Raw genomic sequence first — 27895 nt, forward strand, 5'->3', positions numbered from 1 at the left:
TTGCAGCAATCCTTTTCAGTGGGCAGGGATCCATGTCCACCACGGAGAGCTTCCTCAGGAAGTTGCTGCAGCACTTTCCTCTGCCTGGCCGAGGGACCACCATGAGCCTGTGGCTCTGGGCAGCCCCTGGCCTCCAAAAAACAGGGATGGTTGACCAATGGGTGCTTCTTCCTCCCAGGACAAGCCCTGTTCTCCTTCCTCCCATTGGGGCTCTTGGCAGGAGGGACCAGGAAGGCGGCTCTCTGCCCTGCTGGAGGGACCTCTTTGCCGCAGGAGCCAGGGGTTACCTGCGGTGGGATGGATCCAGCCCAAGACCCAGCAGTTCATGAGGTCTGAGGCAGGGAGGCTCCCGTGGGGGCAGCAGATGGGCTGAACGATGCTGCTGAACTCCATCGGTGCGGCTGTCCTGAGCAGAACGATGTTGTAGAGCATCACCTCATCGAAGTCCTCATGGGCGATGACAGAGCTGATCGAATACTGGGGCTGGTCCTCCCATCACCTCTTCATGTCACTCAGCCCAACCAAGGCCAGCACCTGCTGCCTGCGGGGGGTGGACAGAGGGGACTGGGTACAATGAAAAGCCTGGGACAAACTCTGCCTGCCCCTGCTCTGACCAAAGGATGCTCGCCCAGCTGCTGGGCAGCGACAAGACCCTCCTGAGACAATTGAGGTGCTGTTATTCCCTGATGATTCCCAAGCCTTGCCCGGGGTGATGCAGGGCCCCTCACAGGGCATGGACCTGCTCTGCAGGCTGGATGCGGTGCTGAGGATCCAGTGCTTGTTCAGGATGGAGCTGAAGGCGAGGAGGTTGCGCTGCATGTCCTGCAGCGTGACCACCCATGGGAACTGGGCTGCGGCTGCAAACTCCTGCACTGCTCTCCAGGGGGACGGGCTGGCCTGGATCCCGCAGGCTGCAGGGAAACAGGGGGCATGTCGCTGGGCGTGCCTGGACCTATGCTTTCCCACCGCTCCCCTCTTCTCTCTGATGCCCCCTTGCCCCTTGCTGCAGCTGGCCGGAGCTTTGACCTCGCCTGGGACTGATGCCAGCATCACCCAGGCTTGCCCACCCACGGGGCTGAGCCGGTGGCACGGTGTGCGGTGCACGAGGGTCCGATCACACCACCTCTCTCACCTCACGCTGGGGTGGCACAGAGACACAGCAGCATGAGGCTTCGCACTGCCCCAGCCGGACAAAGAGCTGGGGCCGGGGAGCCAGGGCCCTCCTTCTCTGCCCGCCTGTGGGGAGAGGGGGAGACGGCGTGCTGGGTGCCAGCTGGCAGTCGGCCTGGAGGGGTTTGTTGTGCCTGTGCTGAGCGTGCCGGGCCGGTTTCTCACCCTGGTACGTGGGCGCTGCACATCCCAAGAACCCTGGCAGCGGGCAGGGACACAGGGAGACTGAGTGGGCACATTCCCAGCTCCCTGGCTCCCACCCCCTCTCCACAGGCCTCATCCTACTGCATTCTGCCTGCTCCATCACGGCCCTGCAGAGACCCTGCCACCCCCTGTGCTGGTGCCCCTGCTTGGCACTCCGAAGCTGCCGCAGCGCCCGGGCAGCAGGACGCGGGCACAAGCCGCTCTGTAAGCTCACCGTCGCTGGGGTGGCTCGCAGGACCCTGCTGGCCTTCCTGCATGGTGGAGCAGGCTGTTGGAGGCTCTTGCAGCACATCTGCCTGCACAAAAAGGAACTCTGAGGCACAGGTCCTCCTGCCCTGGGCACCGATGGATGGTTTCTCCCTGGGACAGCCTGGCCTGCCCAGGAGCTTCCCTTCTGCGTGCCCACGGGGGTCTCTGCCCATCCTGGCCCCACTTGCAGGCAGAAGCAAGGGCAGCAGGAGGCAGGAGGAGCTCTGGTGCTGCTTAAAGGGATTTATAAAAAACTGAAGGACCTCAAAGTGCATGGGGGTGTTGGTTAGGGAACCTGGAGGGTAGCAGGAGCTGTTACAGAGGCACCACCAAGCTACAGCTGCCTGCACTGGGCTTTCCCATGGAGTGGTGCCGGTGGGGACAAGAAGTCTCTTCCCAGCTCATGAAAGGCCAAGTGTGCCTTTGAAGAGCAGGACAGAGAAGGTGGGATGGTAAGAGGAATATGAAAACCCCTTCTTTCCATCAAGGATGAGAAAAATGTTGAGAAAGAAAAATTACAGTACCCCTTGTATGCACTAATTAATAGCCGTGGGTGAAAGAAGCAGGTGAGAAGCAGAAAGCATAGGCACCAGGGCTCCTGGAGGGCTGGCACCCTCCCAGCAGATTATCCCTGGATCGCTCTTCTCCCTGGCGAGGCGTGTGGTGGCTGTGGATGCACATGCCCAGACCAACCCCTTGGATGCCCTCTGCAATACTGGGGATAAGGACAGCCAAGGGGAAGGGAAACAGTGCTGGGAGAAGGCTGGAGGGAAATCCAGGTTTGAGCGCTTGTTTAAACCTGCATATGGACTAGGGCAGCGTCAGCTGAACTGATTTCTTCCCAGCATGTGAATACATGTTTATTATATGCAGGGTTTATTATATGCAGCAAGGGCAGGGTCCACGCTATGGCATGTTTAAGACAGGGGCATCCCAGGGAAACCTTGGATTTTTTTTCATGGTTGTCTTCTCCTCCCTCGATATAGCCAATCCTGCACATAGGAAATTCAGTACTCTATGTTCCTGCAATAACTCTGTTAGTGCTTATCTGTCCCACTGAGAAGGGTCTTTCGTGTGTATTATCCCTGAGTCTTGTGATGTTGTGTTTGAAATGCTGTGGGAATCAGCTGGGAGGCAGCTGATGATCCCAAGGCCCATCTGTAGTTGATTTTTGCCAAAAGGGGCTACTTAACCCTGCAAGAGCCAGGAAAACATCTCCGAGAGGTTGGTTTCACCCTGCCCTCCCCATGGGGATGCCACTCTGAGGCTGGTCCCCGCTCACCGGCTGCGCTGTTCCACCATGATGTTGGTGTTGCTGCAAACAGAATGTTTCCAAAGGTGACGCTGGCACCTGACAGTGACACTGCCTGAGCCAGAGGTGCCTGGCACCTGACTCACTGTGAGCACGACTTGACTTATTTCATCTTATCTGGACCCACAGGGGTCAAAGACAACCTGCATGAGACCAGGTGCTGGTGGAAGCATGACCAGTCCATGTCCTTGACCCACAGGCTGTGGGTCAGCCAGCTTGGTGACACCAGTCCTCTCCCATTTTGCAGGCGTCAGAGAAGGTCAGCATTGCCAACGAAGCATGACCTCCATGGCAGCTCTCTTGGGTGGCATGGGATGCTCTCCGAGGCCAGCCCAAGCCTCTGCTTTTGCCCAAAGGACCAGCTGCCTCCCTACCATCCCTGCTGGGGGACAGGTACCTCTCGTGAGGAAGCAGAGCCTCCCAGCAGCCTGGCCACAACTCAGAACTAGTGAGTTTTAAGCCCCATGGTTAATGAAGCTGACCTGACTCTGCACAGAGACAAAGCCTGAAGCCTGCCTCCAGCTCTGCCCACAGCAAGCTGAACACGGCGCTTCTGTGAGCTTGTACAAAGCCTCCCTTGTGCAGAAGGGGATCCAGCCAAAAAAGTGATCTCCTTGGCTGCGTGTCTCCTGGTGCTCCATCATTAATATTATTTGCTGGATTGCTCCTACTACCAAGGAAAATTTAACAAGTAAAAGCATCTGATAAAAATCTATTGACCACAGTAAAACACCAACCGAGCCAAACCAGTCTGTACAGCATGACTTTCGCAGCCTTTGAGGTACATTCACTCAGTTTACCACCTAGAAAAACAAATGCTGTGTAGTACTTGCAACACCGCCAGTGCAAAGGCTTTGATTAAAGCTTGCGTTACCAAAGCACAGTGACATGTTTGAGAATCAAGTGCTGCTTCCTTCCCCAAGCCCAGTTCCCTGTTGCGCAATGACATGTGTCTTAAGTCATCTCCTTGGCATTCTGTGCTTCTCCGTTTGTGTTTCCAGATCACACTCCTCCCCTTGCTGCTGGCCTTTGCACTAAGGTCCTGACTCCGGGGTCCTGGTGACCGCCCTTCTGGCTGGGTGCCCAGCAGGAACGATGCACCTTGTCTTTGCCGAGGAACTCTGCAAGAAAACAGCTTTTGGCCACTGGCGCCTTCATGTCTTACAGGGTTACTCACAGGTGGTTCAAATCTTGCCTTGGACACAAATCTTGCCAGTGCCACAACTGATGGTTTTGGTTCTGTGCTGGAGGCAGCAGCTGCGAGGGAGGCTCCCACGGTGAAGGCACGTATGGCCTGGATGGGTCGGGTACCAGCACGCTTGGCAGAATGAGGCCACCAGCATGTTCCTCTTGGTTGAATTCATTTCAGCAGATAGTGAGCACATGTGAGCAAACCCATCTAACACTCAGAGACAATGGTGTTTGCCATTCTCCGAGAAGGTGGCCTGGGACTGTGCGGCCAGTAGTGAATGACTCCAGGCAAGTAGAGCTATTGCATGGGAGTTCTGCTGCATGGCTTACTTAGCCAGCTCCATGGCTTGAATACATCTCTGGATGGGAACCTTGCTTTTTTATCAAAGCACACATGGAGACCGCTGAGGGCGTTGCCTGCAGCAGCTGTGGCAGGGTGCTGTTCCCTGGCATGACCCACAGTGCCCTGGTGCGTGGGCTGTAGCAGCTCAGTGGAGCCATTTGGCCAGAGTTTGCATGGAGCAGCCTGGTGATGGAGAGGGCACCAAGTGACCCAAGAGACATTTTGTGAATTGGCTCAATACCTTTTGAAGGACACTGGAATCAGTGGACCCTTAAAATCCCTTCCAGTCCCATCCTACGTGAAATCCCTCCCTCCCAATAAGAACAGAGGACAGCAAATAAAAAGAGAGGGAAGGTATTAAGAAAGCCAAGTGTCTGAGGAGGCCTTTGTTCAATGTTATAACAATGGTGCAAAGAGATGATCCAGAATAAACCCACCTTGCTGGCTCAGATTTGCTTACACATGTCAGTGGGCTAATGTTTCACTGGGAGGCTTTACGCCAGATTGGGTATCAGCCACCCTTCAGCCACCTACACATGAGAAGTGACCAAGACACAGATCCTTGCAGCTCTCACAACTCTGCTCCACTCCCTTACCTTCACTATGGACAGACACCAACCTGCAATTCTTTATTTTTCTTTCTGTAGCCAGATAAGAGTTTTATAGCTCTGGTAGATTCTTCCATACTAAGAATAAGGGTACTTCAAACCTGGGGTTGTACTGCCAGCTATGTTTTGTGTAGAAATGAAGGCAGAAAGTAGAGAGCAACTAGGTTGTGGGCAGGTCAGAGGACAAACAGTCTCCAAGCTGAGTCCTTCTAGCAGTGGATGATGTAGTAGTCCTGGAAGTACCGCAGCACTGTTAGAGGAGGGCCCAGGACAAGGCTGATCCCACATGAGCATGTTACTGTAGCAGCTATCAAAAAGCAATTTCCACTGGCAGGACAGTGGGATCGGTCAGGAAAAGCAAACAGCAGTTACTAGCAGAAGTCTGGTCAGTCGGTAATACCATTCCCTAAGGGATGTGCATGCCTTTATCTGGAGGACAGATCCATACTGAATTAGCTTTTCTATTATAAGGATGATGACTCAATTTATTTCTAAAGTGTGCCCTTGCCAAGGGGCTCTGTCTGTGTGCTTCATAATAAAACAATTAAAACCCCCATTAATGCTAAAATCTTACCAGGCTAGCACAAAAAGAAGAAAGAAGGGGTCTTTCCCATCCCACAGGGCCAAGAGCTACCAAATTTACAGGCATCGTGGGAATGGAAATTATTTTTAAAGGCTGGAAGAGATTAGATGGGAAGGATTACAGATGGCCACAGGTTTTGCACTCAGAAGTCATCGCTGTTTGACAGATCGTTACACTGAGGATATCTGCCCCCAGACAATGCTCAAAAGCTTTCAAATTAGTGGCAGGCTCGTTGCGGATCGGGTGACCTAGTCCACCCTCACTGGGCTGGTTATGAAACACCTCTGGCTCTGGTCTCACTTGCTGAGACTGGAAGTTCAGGTACAAATGGCTCAAAGATCTGATTTACGGTTTCTCAACACTCCAGTGGCTCTACATGTTAGGTAAAGCCTCCAGAGAATGAGGAGTGCCTTCCTGATGGATTTACAAACAAGGGATGCTGGACGTTTGGCTGGTTTTTGTGAAAGAAATGAAGGATGCTCTTTGCGACACAGCAGGAATTACGCTGCCAGGGAGCACTCCATCCTGAAACCGATCCTTTGCAGTCTTGCCTGTTTTATTCATGTCAGAAAATCAAAATCAATAAATTTAACTACCAGCCTAAAACTACCACCTTTGTGCTTTAATTGTTAAATATCATTAAAATAACAGTAGCAAGAACTCTGTGATCAGTGCCCTGATAGATTTATGTTTGCTGGCAGATTCCTCATTTTAATGTCAATCTTCCCATACCTGAGATGGCATAGCAGTAAACATCCCAAACCAGAACATACTCAGTGAGATGGCAATGAGATACTGGAAAAGGCAAGACCAAGAGTCTGACATGCACTGTCCTGTGTGATCATGTCTTGTATTGGCTCTGTACAATAGCAGTGAGGCGTAGTTGAGCGAGCATGACGGACCCAATACTAGTGGGACTTCATTGATAGGTTTTTCTTCATATTGGAGTGAAACTTAAGTTAAAAGGAATTCAAAAGGGGAAAGAAAGCCTTGAGATACACAGCTTCTGCCAGGCCACTGGTCTATGGCACTGTTCCCACTGAGTGAAGTAAAACTGAGCTGGCCAGCCAGGACGCCTGTCCTCAGTATGATTTTTTCAGCTTTGTTCATCTGTTTTTCTGATGGTCCCATCCGTTTGCTCTAAACAGCAAGGATCAGGAGTATACAAAGAAAAGTCTCTAACACTCCAGTCCCTGCCTTGGACTGGGGCACCACTGGCTTCCCAGGGCTTCCCCAGAGCAATAGCTGGAAGTCACAAAGCAATGTTCTTGGTTTAAGTGACGGTGTAATCTGTGCTACAAATTCTTCTGTCCTAGGAGGAGGAGATGCCATGCAGACCAATGGCTCTTCCAGTTTCTGCCTTCATCCTGCCTCATCGATGTGAAGATATGAGAGCTCCCTAAATTTTCTTGTGTGACATATCCCTAATCCCTGTGGGAACTGGGCTGTTCTACCACCGGATGCTGGAAGACATGAATGACTGATAGAGCATCCAATGACTAATGCAATGGCTTGCATGGCAGAACAGGGTCATACTTAATGGCCTGTGACAGAAAGCTGGCCAGGGCCAAGATGCGGTGCACAGATACTTTTACAAACAACTCTGCCCGTTGGGTACTGGATCCTTTGCAGTGGGAGGCAGAGTCTGGCACAGCCTATGCACATTGGGTGAATTGCTGCAGTGCCACTTTCCTCCAGGCATACTTACCTTTTAACTGACCCCATGCTGTTTCCCAGCCACTGTTTCCTAGGTGCTGGGAAACTAAAAATTTTCTTCAAAGGTCAGCTAAAGGTCTCTCCTCTAACCATTGAAATTTCTAGCTTAATCCAAAGCTTACTTTGAACCCAAGCTAGCAGATTGTCAGCATGGGCGGAAGGTCAAGAACTGCAAGCACTCAAGCTACTAATGCAGTGGGGACCTGGCCACTCAGCACTGCTAATGCAAGAATGCTGGAGTGCTAATCTAATCAGTCCATGAAGCTCGAGTGTTATTTTGCAACATGACTCCTCTCACTAGAACTCACATCAGTATTTAAAACCATTTGGTAGCTAACTCACAACCCCAAACCTTATTCATTTGGTCTAGATGCCATCTCAGCACATGGCACCCAGCTTAGGTTGGGATCTGCAGGCAACTAGAGCAAATCTCAAAATCTTAGCTGCTTCACGTAAAGCTATGTGTTTACGTGAACGAGAGGTCATGGCTATGACTGGGACGGCTGCTACTGTGACCTACCTTGCAGAAACATGCAGAGAGAAGGAACGCAGCCAGCCAGGCCTGCCACTTGTCATAACCATGATGCAGTAAGGGCTTGTAGACGTGTCTGTTTACAGAGCACAGAAAAATGGGAAGAAGCTTGATAAATTGTTCCCAGTGCACTGCTAGTCATTAACATCAGGATTAATTGCACAGAGCAAGATAACGCGGTTTATATCAATCAGCCCGCCAAAGCCAAAGGAGTTGCTCCAAATGCACACACAAACGAGTGAGGGGAGCATCTTGCACAACAGCTTAGGTAACTTGTGGAAATGCGGTTCATTTCTAAGACCTCAGCATTGAGTGATGGAGCTAGGGAGGAGGCTGCTCTGAACTGCTGCCTGAAATGAAGTCTAAACCTTCACACACTGCCCAGACCCATGTGCTTTGATACAGGATCCGTTTTAAGCCCTCCTCTGCATCTTTTACTCTGCACACATCAGAAATCTATTAATACAGGAGAAGAACTTTAAAAATTGACTTCTTAAGTTAGGCTCTTTGTCCATACTGAGGGCACTGAAAACAAGCAACTTGCTTCTGGTTTTCATGAGTGCTGAGTACTTATTGGATGCCATGAAAATATCTGAGGCCATTTATTTGGCTTCCAATTTATTGGAAGGAGCCTGATTTTATGAACTACTTTTTTAAGCTCAGCAAAAGCTCTTATCACCAAGAGCTTGACACAAGGGTTCTCCATAGAATGCTTGTGCCTTTGTAGGGAGTGAGTCATCATCAGAGTATCACAGATGGTGCCAGTCTTGACCTCTTCACTTAAAAGGCTCGGTATTTACACTGCTGCCTTTTCAACACTGCTCAAGCAGTAAAACGGCAGCAATCCTGACTTGTGTACCCACTCGCAGGCTGTCACTGCATGACAGGTGACCGTGTCTCTCTCCTGGAGGCTTTTGGGCTAAAACACATGATCATTCTTTACCTTTCTGAATCTGCATGTGACGATGAACAGCCTCCCAGAGGCACTAATGGAAAGAAATGTATTCTGGCTATTTATAGATGCAAATAAGATCCAGTTTCCAGCTGAAATATTAAGCAGTGGTTTGGAATCTGCCTCCTTCCTAGACAGCTCCTGGAGATGCTGACAGCTTGGGCTTCCTGGACCTTCCCAAGATTTTGGGGTGAAGGAGCAGAGCTGGTGATGCAAGATGTATTCCCTGATGGGGAATACTAACTCCTGCCCTCAGTTTCCTGCAGTGGGACTCCCCTCTTCGATCCCTCTTTAGAGAAGTGCCAAGATTTAGATTACTGGGGCTACGGTGCTATTTCTGAAGAGCTTGTTCCCAGCAGTACAAACCACATGCTTACAGAAACGTTGACACTTTTAAATTAACAAAGTTATTTCATTTCTGTCAGCACCCTGCTGTTCCTTTGAGACTATGCTAAAATGTAAAGCTTGCTCATTAATTACTTCAAATGTCAAGGTTTAATTACAATGCCTCCGAGTTAAATTTCAAGACAGCCAAACTTTCAGAGCCATACAGGAGACAGAGAGACAGACATACCCATAGCAAGTTAATCCTTCAAAAAAGATGATGATGATGATGATTAATATTATTGATTTTCCAGCAGCAGTATTTCACCTTTCAGGCACAGAGTATGTTAACCGGAGTATGCAGAAGCCAGTGTCGTACCTGTCTAGCCATCTGTGGGCTGGGGTATCCCACTTGGACCACAACTGCAAGTGTGAGTCTGCATTCCTGCAAGAAGAGGAGGAGTAAAACCAGGCTTCATTACATAGCTCCAGAGAAAACACACACCCATCCTACTGGATGGACATCCTTCCCCATGGGTGAGGTAAAGGTGCATTAAAAATCAAATTGCACCTGGGCTGGTTATCACAGCACAGCTGAAAATCTTCCTGTAAGCATGCTGGATTCCTGGCAACCCCTGAAGCCAGAAGTGAAGGCAACACTTGCTGTTTGTTGTAAACCGTGCCACTTTGAATGTCAGTGTTCTATAGCAGTATCCCATATTTTTTCCAGATTTAGAGACCGTGAGCTCAAACACAAGATAAGAGCTACAGTCTTGATGTGGTAAATCACCTAACTTAAAGCTGATAAATAATTTTTGGCCCTTGTCAGCCGTGAAGGTGTATTAGGCTTAGTTATGAAAGGATGACTGAAGTCCTGGGTACCAAGAGAAAGCCCCTAAAAACTGGCAGCTTTAGATTTCAGCAAAATCAGGTGCTGGGAAGTGTTACGGAGATTAGCTGCTAGCTGTAGGTATTTCCCAGGAGGACAAAAGGAACCGCCTCTCCACAGCCTCCGCACCTGGCTGACGGCACGCCTGGCCTGTGACGCACGTTCAGTGCCTTTGCTGCAGAGTGCAACATCGGGCCGAAGGTTTCAGAGTCTGTAATTTAAATGGCACCAGTCCCGGTTTGCCTTTTAAAGCTGTGGCAGTGTGAGAGAACCAGAATGGTTGGTCAGTCAAGGTGACAGACGGCTGCTAGATGAGATGTACCAGCACAAGTTGCCTTGTCATTGACTGCCAGAACGTAGAAGTTTCATCTTCCTGACAGCGCTTTCAGCGGTGAAAGAGGATGAAGCATCCAAACAAAGCATCTCCTGATTATACTCAGGGGACTGTAATCTTGCAGTTTTCTTAGATGCTGTGTCTGTATCAGAAACTTACATTTAATTTCTACTGTCTTAATCATTAAATCAGGATTTAGAAGACTGTGGCATGTTTTCATCTTGCAATATTTACTGGCTTCCCTAGAGCCCCAGCTCTGGAGCCATGTTTCAGTAGGGGGAAAAAAAATCCAGTACTTTTTGAAAACTTAAAAATTGTCAAAAATTAGACATCAGAAGAATATAAAAAACCCACAAAACTAAGGCCTGCTGAGAAAAAAAATCTATGACTTCCAAGCCAGCTTCATGACTTTTAGGGCCCAATTCATTATTTTCTAAAATATATTGTTGTCAAAGCTGTAATTTAGCTCATAAAAATGTTTGTTGTTCTAGGGATAATAACACGTCCTGGGGTTAATGGATTCTGTAACCTCCTATGTTTCAGTTATTTTTAAAAATCAGTCATTGGCAGCCAGCTGGAGAGTGCTTTATTAGCAAACATCCCCAGAGAACAGACACTCTAACACTTGATATCTTTTTGGCTTAGAGGGTATGGCAAGGACACAAAGCTCCTCACTGCACCTTGGAAAATGGGAGAACAACAATGACACAGCTTAAAACGTGCTGTGCAGCATCCCACTGACCAGTGCTGCCTTGGCACAGGGTTTCCCCCATCCTCTGTCTGCCCCGTACCACCGCCACCACGATCGTGCAGCGGGGCAGGTCTGACCTGCACCCTGCCCTGATGTATCACCTGCTGCATGTGTAGTTGATTTTTATTTTTCATATAAAGTAATACTACAATATCAACATTAAGTATTAACAAGTTCAAATGCGTTTTACAATTTTTAGCAATGTTTGAAAGCAAAGGGCTGTATTCTTGACTAATGTGACACTACTAGAGAGATCAAAGTCAACTTTATTAACATCACATCTTACATCAATATCCACACATATATCAGGTCAAACCCCATTTCTTTAATGCATTGCAGATCCTGTTTCCCTTTTAGATCAATACATGTTCCTGTTGTCTGTGGAAACCCATGTTATAACTTCTGTGCCATCACCATTTAACCTTTTAATATATTTTTTCAATAAAATAATTAGTGATCTATATGGTAAATATGTATCTAAAGAATGTATAAATATAGATGTCGATACATATATGTGCAAATAGTATTAACATATATTAATGGGATTTTACTGGCTAAAGTATACAAATATAATGAATTCAGCTGCCCCTAAAGAATATACAACCATTCATTTGAAAATTAAATAAACATTTCAAAATCAAATAGACAACAAGGGGAACCAAAGTGAATTTCTGAGCACGTATTGTCTCATGTGGTTTTTTAAACTTTCTACCGATCAATCAGAAGTGTTTTTTCCCAATGTGAAGTACAGCAGGCTTCTGAATGACTTCAGCTCTAGTCAAGGCATCAATAGTTGGACATACACTTATTTTTTTGTTCAGCTCCTGACTCCTTGTCATCTGTTAGTGATACCAAAATACCTAGTTTTTCTTAGCTAGTTGCACTGGAGAAGGAGCTCACATTACAGAAAATCCAGCAAAGGCTAAAAATGCAAACTTCATTCAGAGTCTGCTGGTACTTTTTTTTTTCCCCACAACTACATCTCCTTATATGGGGATGCTAACGGAAACAAGACACAGAGGCTAAAATAATATTAGGTGCAGGATTATACACTTAGCTAAAACAGGTAAGGATTTGGTATTTTTGGATCTTGCCCATACTTTACTTGCATAAATCAAGTGTCTGTTTCTGAAGAAACAGTAGTGAAAGCAAAAGATAATGCTTACTCCTAATGTGAACAATGTGTATTGGTTGCAATCATTTATACCACAATAGGTATGAAGTCATTGTCACCCTGTCAGTAATGTTTACTGTCTTCTCCACAACCATGTAAATGACAATCCTAAATGTAAGATGAACAAGGTGTATGACTTTGTTTTCTGAAAGCCTTATCTTGCATTTGCCTAACAGGTATTACCCACTGAACCCAACTTGTTAATTCTAAACCAGCATTCAGTCATGCTAGAGATCTGTCAAGTTAGACCTGTACCAGCTAATCAGGGTTCTTGTTTGAAAACTGATTTACAGTTCTTAACAAACCTAAAACACGTCACCTAGCAGTCCTATTCCAAACAAAGCAGCAGCACACTCTTTTTGCAAGAGGTGAAAGACACACATCTGTGTAAAATTGTCAGTCTCCAAATCACAGCAATTCTGCAAGGCAATTGAGGCACGAGTGAAAGTACCAATAAAAAAAAATGAGCCAGATGAAATGATTTGCCACTTAGAGGAGAAACAGGCAATAAAAATAATCTTTCTCTCTTGGTTCGATTCCACTCCTTCAGCACAGTTTGAATATAATCTAATATAAATGTGCCCTTTCCAGAGCAACTCTTCTTATAGAGAGATTTACCTCGGCTTGATTTAAAGTATCCATTTGCAGGCCAAGCACCATGAGAAGCTTTTAAATATGACATTAATATAAAAGATGACAAATAAAAATGGTTCAGATATAAATAAGTTGACAGACCAATAGAGGGCAAGGTACTAAGAGTAAATTGCAAAGCTATATGGGTCTATGGTGTGTAATGAGATAATTTAGGACTTGGGAGCATGAGAAACAGAGAGCCCTTAAGGGAACAAGGCTAACTAAGATAGCTTTGGTCTCTTCTCATGTTCCTCAGCCCCCTTCTCTGGGCATGAATGAGGGGGGATGCCCTGTGGTGATGGTAAATGTGTATGCAATTTGTTATTTTAAGTAGAAAAGCCCTCATTAAGTGAACTGGATAATGGAAAACACATCTACCCTGGACCTCTAGTACAGAAATGCTAGTGCATTAAATATAGCATTACCTTCAGTGAGTATTATCAACCTGAACCTTGCCTGCATACAAAAGTTGTAACACTTTAGTTATCATAAACTATACCAATATTACTCTCCTAGCATGAACACTGTTATACAAGACTAAAGATACTACTTGTACACCCCTATTGGTGATACAAGCAGGGGAATATAAGAAATAGTATAAAACCCATTTTATAAATGGTTTCACAGGAAAAGCAAATGGAGGTATTGGGCCTTTAGGCTTTAAACTCAGGTTTCCAGGGAATTCACAGTCATTCCCCTGACACATCTCTGGATCGGACAGCAATTGCCCGGGTGATTTTTTTGAACCTTCTTTAGAGAGACTGCCCATGCTCAGATAATGATCTGAGCATGTACACAAGCCACCTTCTGCCTGGGAGTCATGCAGCCATGTAAGTGTGGCAATGAATCATGGAATAATTTGGAGGTCACTGGGCTCAGCGTCCTACCCAAAGCAGAGCAAACTTTGAAGTTAGAACCAGTCTGAGCCAAGAGGTGACATTAGCTTGAGCTCAGCGCTGTGTAACGCGGGATTAACTGGAACTGGTGCATGTCTGGCAGGCTTCAGGCACGGCTGGGGCAGGCACGTTGTTGTCTGCACCTCACTGTGTTGATATGCCTGCTATCTCCCAAGAATACACTGAAGAGTTTTGCAATTTTCTGCTCCTAGGCTAAACAGGGAAAGATCTTGGCACTGGCAAAAAAAAAGCAGAGGGACAGAAAGGGTGCTTTTGACATAAGGCGCATGTTCTAAGGCACGAGAAGCTAATGCCATGACAAACTACCAATTTGGAAAATTACTTTAATAGCCATTGTTAGATCTTGTGATATCCTGGCACAAACAAAAAAAGTGAAAGATATAATTAAAAGGTTAAATGCTGTGAAACTGCAAGGAAGCAAACAAGGAGAGATACTGAAAACTTGCCATGATTAGAAGAGTGATAAACACCACCTGGTTTTTCAGCAGAAAGATGGGAGCAGGAAAATCATTCGGACAAGGGGAAAATGCCAATAAAATCAAAATACAACACTGAGAAGGGTGTTGCCCTTTGTGGGGCTGGGCAAGGTCCTCTGCTGCATGTCTCAGGCAGAGTAAAGGAAGAAAATGAGCTACAGCTAAGGAAAAAAGCGAAGTAAATTGCAGACAGAAAATATCTGCCATACCCTCACTGTAAGACTAATAGTTCAAGAAAGTTCACAGCACTCAGAAAAGAGAGCATTAGATATCTTTCCCGTCACAGTCTACTCTGGAGCATGCTGAGGCATTGTGCTGGGGCAAGGAAAATAACTAAACACACCAGGGTGCAATGTCAAGATGCACTTTGCACTGTTAATGTAAACATACACTTGGGTGGATGCTGTAGGAGAAATACTGATGTCAAACAAGGTCCTCTTACTCCTTTTGCCTGATATCATCGACTATGCTCTCAGAAAACTCGTTGATGGATACAGCAGCCAGCACCACCTGGCTCAACTTTCATACAACAAAATGTCTGGATTTTGTTGGCATTATGATTCACTGTACATGCACAGCTTGAAAGGGAGGCAGCAGCAAAGGCAACCGGATGAAACCTAGCTGTGAAAACACACATGTAATGAGAATCTCAGCTCCTTTGAAACCCATCTGCACATTAGGGCACAAAACCACAAATCAATTCTCATGTCTTGACAGTGGTGTACAAGGTAGTGGGGCAAAAACATACAAGTCAACGGTGGCAGCTGCCTCCCCAAGATTAACACGGCTCCTTCATTGAAGATCTACAGCCCTCCAAAGCAAACTGCAAACCTTCAGTGCCAGTTATTTCTACCTTCACATCTGGGTGTAAAAGCTGGAAATACCTTAAGAGTCAGGACAAACATGTAAGGGCTCTATCCAGGCCACCCAGAAGTTAGTCCTCCCAGTGACTAGTGTTTCACACTGCAATGGGGACAGCAGGTGATGGAGGCTTATCCAGGGAAGCTGCCACATAAGAAGTCAGTGTCTGGCAGCCCCCTCAGTGCATGCGTCTGAATGCCATCCTATATGCCTTCAAAGCTAGGCCCTGAGCAGAATCCTAGCTATTAAACACTCTTTCACAAATATGGAATTTAACAATCTGAAGGGTGTGCAAAGAGCACTGTGCAACCAGCAGAGATGGCAGAGCTGTGCTCATTCCCTACACATGTTGGATAGAATGAAAAAGGTCTGGATCCAGAAAAGAGCAATGAACAAATCACAAGAGATAAATCCCACTAAAGTCAATATGAATGTTGCAGCCCATTAATTTCAGCAGGAAGTTTGGAGATTAAATTGGTTGTTGAGTCTGGGCCCAAGTCCACTTAAAACAAGACAAATAATTGGGAAAGCAATCAACTGCCATAAAGGTCACTAGGGCTTAGATGTGCAGCAGCAGAAGATCCCTTACTCCTGAGCAGCAGCTTTGTTCATAAATTACCGTGTAATAGTTGCAGACCCATGGAGAATGGTGCCAGCAGCTGGGGAACTGCTGAGAGGCTTTGCACGGGGAAAATGACATGACTGAAGTGGGCAGACTATGAACAGGGAAAAAGAAAATAACATACATGGTTCCCTCAGGGATGGGAAGGTTCTTCCTGCAAAAGTGTTTGCAGAAGGGGCATGGCTGCTAAATAGTGCTGCAATTTTCTCTCCAGCTCTAAGAAACGCTGTTTCTTCTCAGCCCAGACCCTGCGTGTTCCTCTCTTCCTGGCTGTGTCACCACAAGTCACTGCGTGAAGCTGGCTGTGAATGTGGGGCATGTGCTCCAGCCAGTACAGCCTACCACCGCCCAGCTTACACAGGGTAGTTTAAAGTCTTGTTTCTTAGGATCATCACGGTGCATACAACACTGCTGTGTCAGATATCACATTTTGATCCCCAGACCACCAAAGAGTTACATTTCCAGGAGACGACAGCCCAAGAGGAAGCCAGGGAAAAGCTGGAAATGAAATACTCTCCAACTGAGGAATCAAGTTACAGGGCAGATTTTAAGAAATACTGCAAAATACTGTTCTCTGAAAAAACCTTTCTAGTGCAAAGTACTGATAACTCCTTAAGCCCTTTTTATTCACCTCCCTCCCCAACAAAACGGATGAAACAGCCTACCCAAAGTAATGATTTTCACAAGAGACGCTAAGCAGAGACTTCATGAAATCCACTGGGTTTGATATCGGTATTTTGTATGAAGGCATTTCAGTAATGCTACCATCAAGGGCAATGAATGGCATCTGACAGTATTTAGAAGGGAACAGAACTAACGTGCTTGCACTCCCTGACCTCCTTTGTTTTATGTTGCAAGGTGAACTCTGTAACAAACATACATCAGACTAGCACATAGATTGACCTTACTGCTAATTTCAAGATGTATTCTGTAAGCAAGACAGACTCTTTCCTGCGGAAATAAATAAAACAGACTAGAACATTACCTCTAGCAATGATATGAAGTAGAATATGCTTAAAGAAAATAAACTGGCATTATTTGCTTACATTTATAAACTTCACTGATTCATGTATATTTGGTAAAATCCACTGAAAGAAAAAATAGAGAGCAATTAAGGTACACAGTTTTGATTGCAAGGCCCTATAAAGTGACTCATTACTTTGTGTCTGCTATGCTGAGAAAACACAGCTGCAGCCTCTGCCACATATGAGCCCATACAGACTGATGAGATGCTGGCACTGGCAAACAGCCAGCAGATAACCCATGGGTGGCTCTTTCCCTGAGCACTGAGGATGGCTGTAAAGCCTTCACCATTGAAACTCCCCTGTGTAAGCGGGACAGGCCAATGGCAGCAGGACAAAGTCCCCCAGCCTTCTCTACCTGGGAAAGAAAGGCAGAAAAAAGTTCTGTTGGGATGTATTAACAGAGAAGAGCATCCACAGCACATCCTCTTGTGTGAAAAAGGCTGCCAGCTGAGGTGAAGAGCTTGCACGGGTAGCTATTTTAAGTGCTTTATTACAGTGAGGGCTTTATGAGAACTATACCATACTTACACTGGCATGAAAAATATACTTTATGCCCCCCAAAATCTTTGAACAAATATTAATTTACTATTCTCAGCTGCCCACGCTGCTGGCAGAAAAGGTTCTGGAGAAATTATGCGGGGATCTTGGACAAGCCAGGTGACAGCTGCTGGGAGACTGCCACAGGAAGCACGAGAAAGAATTGTTTGTATTAACACAGCTACAGAGCTTTTCCTCTGCAGATCCCAAAGTACCTTAAAAAGTTACAGCCTTTCACAGAGAAGAGAAAACTTAGACCCAGGGATGCAAAGGGTCATCTAGCAGGCCATAAAATGAAACAGGCAGCACCCCTGATCCCAGTGTCTTCCCTTTCCTTTCTTTACACTGAGTAGGCACTGGAATCATCATCTGTGGGGTAGCTGCTGTGTTTAAGGAGATGAGACTAAGTACAGACATGATAAAGTGAGCCATTTCTGCGGTACCTAAGCATTAAGGTAGTTGCAAAGGTGGTTAGGAGAATAAAGTGGTGCAGGTCAGCCATAACTTTCCTGTAATGTTAGATGCTAAGAACTGCATCCCAGCAGTTCTTGTTATATGTGACAATTGAATCCCTGGGTTTTAACATTAAAGAAAAAACCAGTACCTGTTGAAATAGCACCAGCATGAGATGAAAGAGAAATATCTGCAATGAAAACAAGAAGAGACTTCAAAGCCCTTCATTGATTACCTCACACTAAAGTCACCATGTCCTGAGGCATCACTCCGTATCTCCATCTATTTTGTATTTAGATACCACAACGACCACAGTGTCTTCAAGTGTAATTAACTGACACTGAAATTGCTTATGCTGCAGCCATCCCGTGAAGGTCTCAGAGGCTGGCACACATCCCAGCACATTACTCACTCTAACATAAGATGTCAACATCTTAGTGCAAGGACTCCTCTCACTGTCACTGTTTCAGAGCATTCACCATGCACATTGCCTGTGTGGACAACGGATGATGCTTGGCCTTGCCTGGATGGGCCAATGGATCTGTGACGACCTGCTAGACCAGGGGGCTTAATTTGGTCTGGTTTATTGGCAGGAGGTGAGAGAGTCCCACACACTTCATATCACCTCTATGAAATTGCCAGATCCTTCAAGAGCCCCTTTAAAGGTTAATCCATGATGATCAAATAGTAACTCCCATTCAAATATCCTAAAAAAGGGGAGAGGGATTAGAAAGGACTGTGTGAAATCCCCACGATTAGCAAAATACCACTGTGTGATGTCTGAAATTTTCATTATTTCACAGCGTAATTGCATCAGTGTTGGACTTACACAAAAGGAAAGCAACCGCAGACAGCTCAGGCTATTGCTACATTTTTAGCAGAGTGCACATACAGTCTGCAGGACATTTGTTTACTCCTTCAGGGCCCTGCAAAGTTAAGAAAATAGTTTTGGAATATCAGAAATAGATTCCCACTTTCTGTCAAACATCAGGAGAAATATGCCTGTGTGATAAGGCAATATTTGACACACAATTGTAATGTCAGCATCCAAGGGAGCAATGTCAACCCTGGTACGAATCTCATGGCTCAATACAAGAAGTATTACTATCCAAGGAGAGTCACAGAAATTGACAGGTTTAAGTGCAGTGTCATTTTCTTACCACTTCCAGGAGCCTCTTAATGATATAGCTGTGTCTGCAGTGTGAATTTCTTAGGAAATTCAGGTGGTAGCGAAGCATGGAGGCTAGCAGAAAGTAGCACAAGCCTGGGAGGAAAGCAAGGAAATCATGCATCATTTTCTTGTGTAAAGTCTAGCGAAAACCAATCTGCTTTAACATTCAGACCCCAGGTTATTCTGTGGAGTTCTGGGTGCTGTATCAGTGCATACCTTGTCATGGCTTCACTAGCTGTAGCTGGGAAATAGATGGGAGTCACTGTGTTGTTGAAACCCACATAGATATACCAATTTTAAGCAGAGCCTCAGGCTTTATAAAGACCATTCCCAGCCCTGGGGCATGTACATCCTCTTGTGACTGCACAGAACCATGACCAGCACATCACTGAATCCCTACCGTAAGTTAATCTCATGTAAAAAGAAGAACAGGGACTTTAAGCTTCCCCTCAGAACTAATAATGTGGTAGTAAACAGAGTAAGATGCAGATGATGCAAAGTGCAAGACTGCAACGTCAGTGGGGTGACACTGAATGACATGGATAGAGAAAATAGTATCTTACGCTGTATTGACATAGGGTGATTGCTGGCTTGTTGAAGTCAATGAGAATGTTCTTGATATTAAAGGGTGGGGCAGTGCAGAATTTGTTCTCTATTTTTGCATATCCTAGGTGCCCATGCACTCACCAAATTTATAGACTTGATCTAAGGACAAAGCTGAAAGAGCCTCATAAGCCCAAACTGCACTGCATGGCAGACAAAATTCCCTGTATTTGTGAATCGGACTGCCTGACTGCTGCCTTGTCATGTTTAGTACAAAAGTTTTTGCAATGCGTAAGGGTAGAGCACGCCAAAGCCTCATGCTAAAAAGCTGATATGGTGTTTGTTCACTGGAATTTAGCAGACACAAAGATCAGGTCTCATAAATGAGAGAACCCATCAAAGAGAGCTTCTAAGGTAAACACATCCTCTTAAAAGGGTCTTATCTCTGCACCAGTAGATCAAAGAGCACTCTTGCACAGCTGTATAGTGTGCAGGTACTACTATGAGTCCTCTACAAAACAGACTGGCTTGCTTATTGACTTGCAGGACTGTGAGACGTGCATCACACATGAAACTCATGATGAAGAGTTTGGGGATTTTTAATAAATGGATATCTAATGTTAGACTATTGTTTAGGAACCTGAACTAATACCCTGACTTTCAAAACACAAAAAACTCCACAACACCCAAGGAGTCCAAAGTGAAAGGATTCTTCAAAGATACAAATTAATTTTATCAGCCACCAAAAGGGGATGATACAAAAAAGTGTTAGAACATGTTTCCAGGAACTTCATGTGCCATGGAATACTCACTAGCCACCAACACTTGTGATTTTATAAAAATGCTTTCCATTTGAAATTTTTTTTCTATGCCTCCATTGCCTAGTGAAAGACACATACACACACAAAAGACCAGACAGAAGGAAATGGCAGTACTTCTTATACCTGAAGTGCTGCCAAATATACACCATCAAGCTTGGAGACGGCAGTCTTAGATCACTTCCAAAAACAGTAATTTCCAACAAAGGCTTGATTTTGAAGGAATAATGTCACATCTAAGAGATTATGAAAGCAATAGTTCTTTGGCGGAAGCAGAAACTACCCACTTGCTAGCCTATCTCAGCAACTTGATGTAGGATTTGTTATAAAAATCCTACTCTGCTGACAGAGAAAAGGTAGCCACTGTAAAAGGATGAATAGTTAGTTACCTTTTACTTTCAGGGTCACTGGGTACGTGGTCTGCTCTGACTGTCCTTTCATTCTTCCTGGAGCGATGGCTGGAATGTTCTGCTGCGAATAAAAAGCGTAAAAGGCATCATAGGGATCAGGTGAATCTGAGGCCACAAACGACATTACATAACCAGGAATGGCTGATACTGCACCAGTCAACTTCTCATGAAGTCAAGGTGATGGTATCAGCATGAATATTTTATCCCCTTCTGCTTTTGGTTTGATCCCTGGGCAGTCTCCAGCAAACTGGGTCAGGGATTCCTTCCCTCTGTCTTCTGGGATTCAACAGGGTCTTCCACTACCCCGGACTCTGAGCACCCAGTCTCTAACTGGTGTACCTTCGTAACTCACCTGGGAATTAGGACAACGCTGCTGTCCCCTTCTTACAAATGGGGCACAGAGGAACAGCCAGACTGTTGCACAAATTCTTAGTTGTGTTAAATTGTGTTTTGGCATTTGACTATGAGCTCCTCCTCAGCATCACTTCCTCTTGTCTCTAAGGTTTCAGCTCTGAGTTAGGCATTTAGGTACTTCTTTGGCTTCTGGAATAAATGACTTCTTCAGTGCCACATGCAGACAACGTGGGAAGCCTGGGTCTGACACTGCCATTCTTGGGCTAATTTAAAAGGAGATCCTGTCATGAAAAATCTTCCTTTTGAGATTATGTGCCTCACAAAATACTAGTAGTATGACCAGAAAGCAGGATTTTCTTGCAAGATCATGTACTACTTTAAAAAAGATTCATATGTTCTAAGAAGAGGAGAGGAGAGAGGTTAAAAAGTAGAATAAATAAGTTTGACTAAAAAGAAGCATGCAGTGTGGTATTCAAAAAAAGCTCAGCATCAGCTTAACACTGCTCTCAAATTTGTCAAAGGCAGAGGGGAACTAATATAATTTTAGCCACTATTCCCCATTAAGGCTATGCATTCATGGAAAAAACAGGTATGTTTTTACACTGAATTAGTTATCCAGCTTGAATCAGGCACATTGTGCATACACTTTAGCCAGCCTTTACTTATATGACCCCATGTCTGTCTTCTGTGGAGCCTCTGCTTCACTCAGTCCACAAGGCAGAGATGCAGAAGAACTTACTCTGACTGACCAGATCGGATGAGTCCTGTTAGTTCCAAGTCAAGAGCACAGAATGAATCGAAGTGCCTTTTTCAAGCAGAAGAGCTCTGCCAGAAAGAATGGCGGGAACAATGCTCAGGAGAAAATTAGGCCTGAAGACTGGGCAGGAATATTATTAAGTTAATAAGAAAAGCAAACAGAGAGGTTTGGGGGAGAGAAGGGAAGGAATTTATACATTAACTTGCCCCATCATTGTGGCGTTTGTCCATTTGTAGGCACTTGGACCACTGTCCTCCTCCCCCCAAAGTCAATTGTAAAACCTCCCTCTGATGCACTGACACAGAGTCTAGCCCTGCATAGCAGTTTATGCTTTGAAATGTACAAGTTAATTAATCCTACCAGTCTTGATGAGGCAAGAGATGTCTATGTGGCCCAAAGACTCTCTCTACTGATAGGGAAACTGAAAAAGAGAGAACCGACTTTCTCCAAGTCACAAAGTACATCCTTGGCAGAACTGGGAGGGGTTCAGAAAACTGTAGGGTGCAGAAATCCCAGTTCTGAACTCATCCCACGCATAAGCAGATCATAATTTTTAACGTCTGCTGCCAGTCACGCTGACGGAAGGGTTCTGGGATCTGCTGACTTCATGTTACCATAGCTTCTCAAGTGCAGGCAGTGCAAGAAACTACTCTATGTTTGCTAATCAGATCGCAGCTATCTCTGTTTATACAGCCTGCCAGATGCATCCAAAATAGACATTTACTAATTATTCTCTTGTCTAAAATGAGATGCAATGACACTCAGCTGTGCAGGTATAATTTTATTTTATACATACTTGGAACTAAACTCAGCCCAGTTGCATGTCAACATAGATAGTGTCTGCCATGAAGGGTCCTCCTAGAACTGAAAGGATGGGAGCAGTCAGCCTCATCCCAGTCTGAATTCGTTCAGCAGTGAGATACAGGGACCTTAATGAGAAACACAGCCTGCACTGGAAAGGACAACTGGGACATGTTGTCAGCTAGGACATCAGTAACACCACTGAAAAGCAATCATTTGGCAACACAAGAGCCTGTAGGTGCCAGAAGAGCTATCATCTGCCACTGTATTTAGAATAGGAAGTAACTGTGGTAGGGTTTGTTTGTATTTTTTAATAGCAGCCAGTATAGATAGTTAAAACCATAGATAACAGCAGACACCACCACACCCCCCAATACCTTCCTCTCTTCCCAGATATCACTGTACAATTTAGATGGTGCCATTAAATATTTGCTTGCACACAGCAAGCCCTACACAACAGCCATATAAAAACACGGACACTCTGAGAAAGTGAATCCATTCACTACCCTTTATTAATCCACTTGACTGAACGTCAGCCACGTGCTTGTCGATCTCATCCCTCTGCTGTGTGGGCACGCATACAGACAAAGAAACTGCAATACGTTCTTAGGCTATTCTTAAGTAGCCCACCCTAGACAAAGAAACACAGAGGGCATTAACAGCACAGATGATAGGAGAAATACTCCCATTTCCCACAACTTTCTGAAGTTTTCAGTGATTTATGAGTTTTTGCAGCAGATGGAGCCATTGCAGTATACACCATGAACTGCGAACTAGGCTAATTCAGCATGTTCAAAGGAAAAAAAGTTTATGCCTGCTATGAGGATATTTTCAAAAGAATCATTGGCTGTAACCAGGCAAATGTGTGTCATCCAGGCAACTATATCCTCTTTTAGCAATTGGATTGGCTTGCCCTGAATGTCCTAGGACTGATTTTTAGATCTATAGGATCATGAGTAATTATACATTAGTATTACAATCTAAGCTGCTGGTTTTAACATGCATCCGAAAGATGGCAGGTCCCCAAATCATGCCCACCCAGTAATTCTGGTACATAAAGACCAGCCTTTGCCATGATAATCAGCTAGTTCCCCTTACTGGTGCCAAAATCCATCTTTTTAAAGGTCAAATGTCACTACCATGGAAATAGTATATAGCTGCAATTGCTGAATTGTTACGTTGCGGGATACCCCTGGCTGATGGCGTGAGGCTTTCAGAATGTTTACACACACACATATTGAGGAAAGTAATACAAATAAGAATACAACAATTCAAGTTTCCAGAAATACATTCATTTATGAGTATGACTCTTTAAAGGTTCTAGGAAAATAACTATGATCATAAACTTAGGCATAAAACAGCGAGCAATTCACGGTACAATTAGAATTTGAGATAAATGGATTAATAATCTCCTGCTCAAGCATCTAATTAAGAAGAAGCTACATTCATCAAAGGCTTCTGTTGACATTATACATTACTGAAGGGGAGCTGGGATTTAATATCTCCTTGGTATGCAAACTCATTACCATTTTCCTTGATGGAGGCTACACACGTATACAAGAGGCAGAGATTATTACACTTAATACAGAAAGACAGAATGCCTTCAAGAACTGACCCCTTATGTTCTGCATGCTGCATAAGACCTGCTCATAAGCTACACAAGAATTACTTAGCAAGTCTGCTCCATATACTTTTAAATGCTTTGTAATTTTGAGTGTTAAAGATAGTACAGCAGCTCTTCTACAGTGACAATCACATCAGTTCTGGGACATGTTGCCATTGCCAGCCACTGCTGGGCTGATGATAAATCAGGGTAACACTTCTAGTCCAAAACAAATCTCTCACCTGGAGTTATGGCTTTCACTCTACAGACCATCACAGCAGGGAATGTTACACTGAAAGCAAGTTAGGAGGCTGCAACACCAAGCCTATGCTTTCAGCACCATGAACCTACAAAAGACACCAATGGTATGTTATTACATTATCCAGGGATATCTTGGCCTTAGGAGTAACGTGCTGTAAATCAAGGGCAATTCGGTGAAATTGAGAGCTCACAGAAGGGCTGGACAGAGACCAAAGTCAGGCATGCAAGGAATTTCTGCCATGCTTTTCCACTAAAGTCTGGAGGTCTAGCTTCTAATATATCATTCAGTCCCAGGCTCCAAATCAAAGCCTTCTCATTGCACTAACTCCTATGGTAGTTTTGGATTGAAACAGCTATTAAAATTGAGGCCACAAAACCCTTCCCTTTGGGGAATAAATCTAAATTTAGACCCTAATCTTCAAATGAACATATGAAGCTGATCTACCTCACTGCATTACTAATGTTCTTTACAAATATATGATGTCTTAAAGGCATTTTGCTTCTCTCAGTGTGTATGTGGCACAGAGTTGGATTAAAAAGATGGATTCTGCTAGAAATACCCATCATTATATAGAGCAAGCACAACTAATAAGGAATCAGTTCACCTACGTTTTTAAAATACCTTTCTATAAAAACTGCAGGAAGTGCAAGCAAAAGAGAAGCTGAAAAGAAGGAAATAGTAAAACATCAAGAAATAACTGCGTCATATACTGGTGTGAAGATGTTATTGGTATGTATGCTCAGAGGCTGGGCTGGGCTGAACTGGCTGGCAGTAATGGCAAACTAAAACTTCTTTGGGGACCATCAATCAGGCCGCTGCAAGTCAGGAGTTGCATTTATGGAGCTGAAGCTTCTGCACCCATGGGCTCAGAAGAGGTTACCTAGAACTGACACAGTGAAATGATGAGACTGCAAATAAGACCAAGCATGTTCCCAGCCAGCTGCTAAGCCATCCTCCTGGGGAGGTCAGACCTCTCTCCTAAGGAGCCTTCTGGGGATGAGGTAGCTTGCAATGGCATCAGATGAAAAAGCTGGGCAGAGACTCTATATGAATCTACAGTTTTAAACTGCTCCTGTAGAGTTGTCTGTGTAGTCCAGGAGTGGCTCTTCAAACCTTTTTGCACCAGCCTGCTGAATTAGGGAAGGGAATCAATAACATCTCTCTGACATCTCAGGAGGCTGGGTTTCCATGAGACGTTAACTCTGAAACCTAAATGCTAATTTAAATTCAAAGTTTTGAAGGGTGTCATTCCTAATCAGCTTTGCAAGAAATAGCTAACTGTTTTGGTGTGGACAGTCAGAGCGAACTGTGATGATGCCATTACCTCCTCAACTAATTATTTGGGATGAAACTGAATGCAAGGGAAAATTTAAAAGTAGAGAAACATTCTGCAATAAAAATGTAACCTCATGCAGGGAAACTAGATAAGCGATGTTTATTAGGAGCAGGAGCTAAGTGTCTATTTTCTAGTGCTCGTGACGGGTTGACCTCAGCCAGCAGCCAAACACCCACCCAAGCCTCTTGCTCGCTCCCCTCTCCTGCAGGATGGGGAGAAAACAGAAGGAAGGTGAAAAGACTCATGGATCAAGTTTAATAGGGAAAGCAAAAGCAAAAAGCGGAATTCATTCACTACTTCCCATCGGCAGGCAGATGTCCAGTCACTGCCTGCGAAGCAGGGTCTCAGCATGTGTAACTGTTGCTTGCGAAGACAAACACTGTGACCATGAATGTACTCCCTTCCACCTCCTTTCCCTGAGCTTTTATTGCTGAGCTCAATATCATATGGTATGGAATATCCCTTTGGTTGCCTGTTCCAGCCATGTCCCTTCCCCATCTCTTGCCCACCCCCAGCCTACTCATTGGAGGAGGGAGCAGAAAAAGCCTTGCCATTGTGCAAGCACTACTCAGCAATAGCCAAAACACTGGTGCATTATCAACACTGTTTTAAACACAAATGCAAAACAGAGCACCATGCAGGCTGCTATGAAGAAAGTTAACTCCATCCCAGCAGACCCAGTACAATGCTCTGTAATAAAATTATTCCTAAAGTTTAAAGCCAAAGTAGGCTTGAATGCAAAGGATGTTATAAAGAATCTGCTGCAATTTTAAGCAATTGCATTAGACCTTTACCTTCATGGTTTGACTCATGCATTTCACATCATTAACATTTCAGATATGCTAACCATGTCTGTGTTTCCACCCTTTGGGGAAAAGAGGCAACAAACTGCTGCGTGCACCAAGAAGTTCCCAGGTGCACCCCAGTTCACCAGCCATTCTGACATAGGCGCAAACTATCTCTGCTGAGACACACCAGCAGGTCTCAGCTGGTTGAGATTTTCATCTCCTTTACTTGGTTCTGTTTAGAACAAAATTTTCTACCACGTGAACAAAGCTCATCCGTACAGGAAACGAATGAGGCATAGATACAGAGCTAGTGAAGTCCCTCTTTGGTAGCTCATGTCCCATTGATAATTACCTCCTAACAGAGCTGGGCATCTAAGAACTGTTGCAGAGCTGAGTGTTGGTCTGTGGAATGAGCTCCTTAGGAATCACAAACCCCATCATGTTTTACCTGAAGTAAAACCAACTATCATCCAGTCTGACATCTCTACTAGAAAGCCATAGAATTGTGGGCATTTAGAAATGAGGCAGAGAAACAACTCTGTACTGCATACAAGTCTCGGAAAGGACATAAGGGAAAGGCTAAAATCTATAAGACACATTACTTAGTCCACTCAGAGGCTCCAGGATGGAGACCACTGGTCAAAAGAGAATAAAAGCAAAGCATTTGCACTGAATCACCAAAGAAGGTTTCAATGTCTTTAAGGACTGCTAATTGTAATATTGAAAGACGCCATCAACAAAAAAAATCACCATTGGTGAACGGACATAACTGCACTTTCTGTAGTGGATTTACATCTACTTGCCATGGAGATATTTGGCCCTGAAATTCTGTGAGAAGGATACAGATTTTTGAACTCCATATTTTGAAAATAAGGTCTAAAACCACCACTCATCTCAATGAGATTACTCTGGGTTTGCTGAACCTTCCCCACTGAATGTGTTTTTCTGTTATTTTACTAGCTCTGCTTGTAAATACAGGATTATAAGAAAATGAGAAAAATTAAAAGATAGGCAGTCTCTCCTAGAAGAGGTTAAAACCCCGCCAAAAATCCACATCTGGGTTTGTGTGATAAAGCCTGCCACTGAGTACAAGCCACAAAGTCCAGAGAAAATACATTTGCTTTTAAAATATCTCATGGGGTTTTGTCACTTTTGAATATAACATTCCTGGATATTTAGCTGATGACACCTGCACA

General features: G+C 44.9%; 1 protein-coding gene across 1 annotated transcript in view; it reads right to left on the reverse strand.

The window, feature by feature from the left end:
- Positions 1-27895, reverse strand: part of PRSS54 (serine protease 54) — a 29077-nt gene extending 1182 nt beyond the window's left edge. The window contains exons 1-6 of the mRNA XM_075039324.1: positions 24556-27895; positions 20778-20859; positions 19017-19120; positions 9564-9629; positions 7897-7984; positions 500-911 (exon numbers count right to left, since the gene is read on the reverse strand). Coding sequence (XP_074895425.1) covers positions 500-911; positions 7897-7909 — 425 coding nt within the window. The 5' untranslated portion in view covers positions 7910-7984; positions 9564-9629; positions 19017-19120; positions 20778-20859; positions 24556-27895. The remainder of the gene's footprint in view (positions 1-499; positions 912-7896; positions 7985-9563; positions 9630-19016; positions 19121-20777; positions 20860-24555) is intronic.

Source organism: Buteo buteo, chromosome 11, assembly GCF_964188355.1.
Source record: "Buteo buteo chromosome 11, bButBut1.hap1.1, whole genome shotgun sequence".
Classification (NCBI taxonomy): domain Eukaryota; kingdom Metazoa; phylum Chordata; class Aves; order Accipitriformes; family Accipitridae; genus Buteo; species Buteo buteo.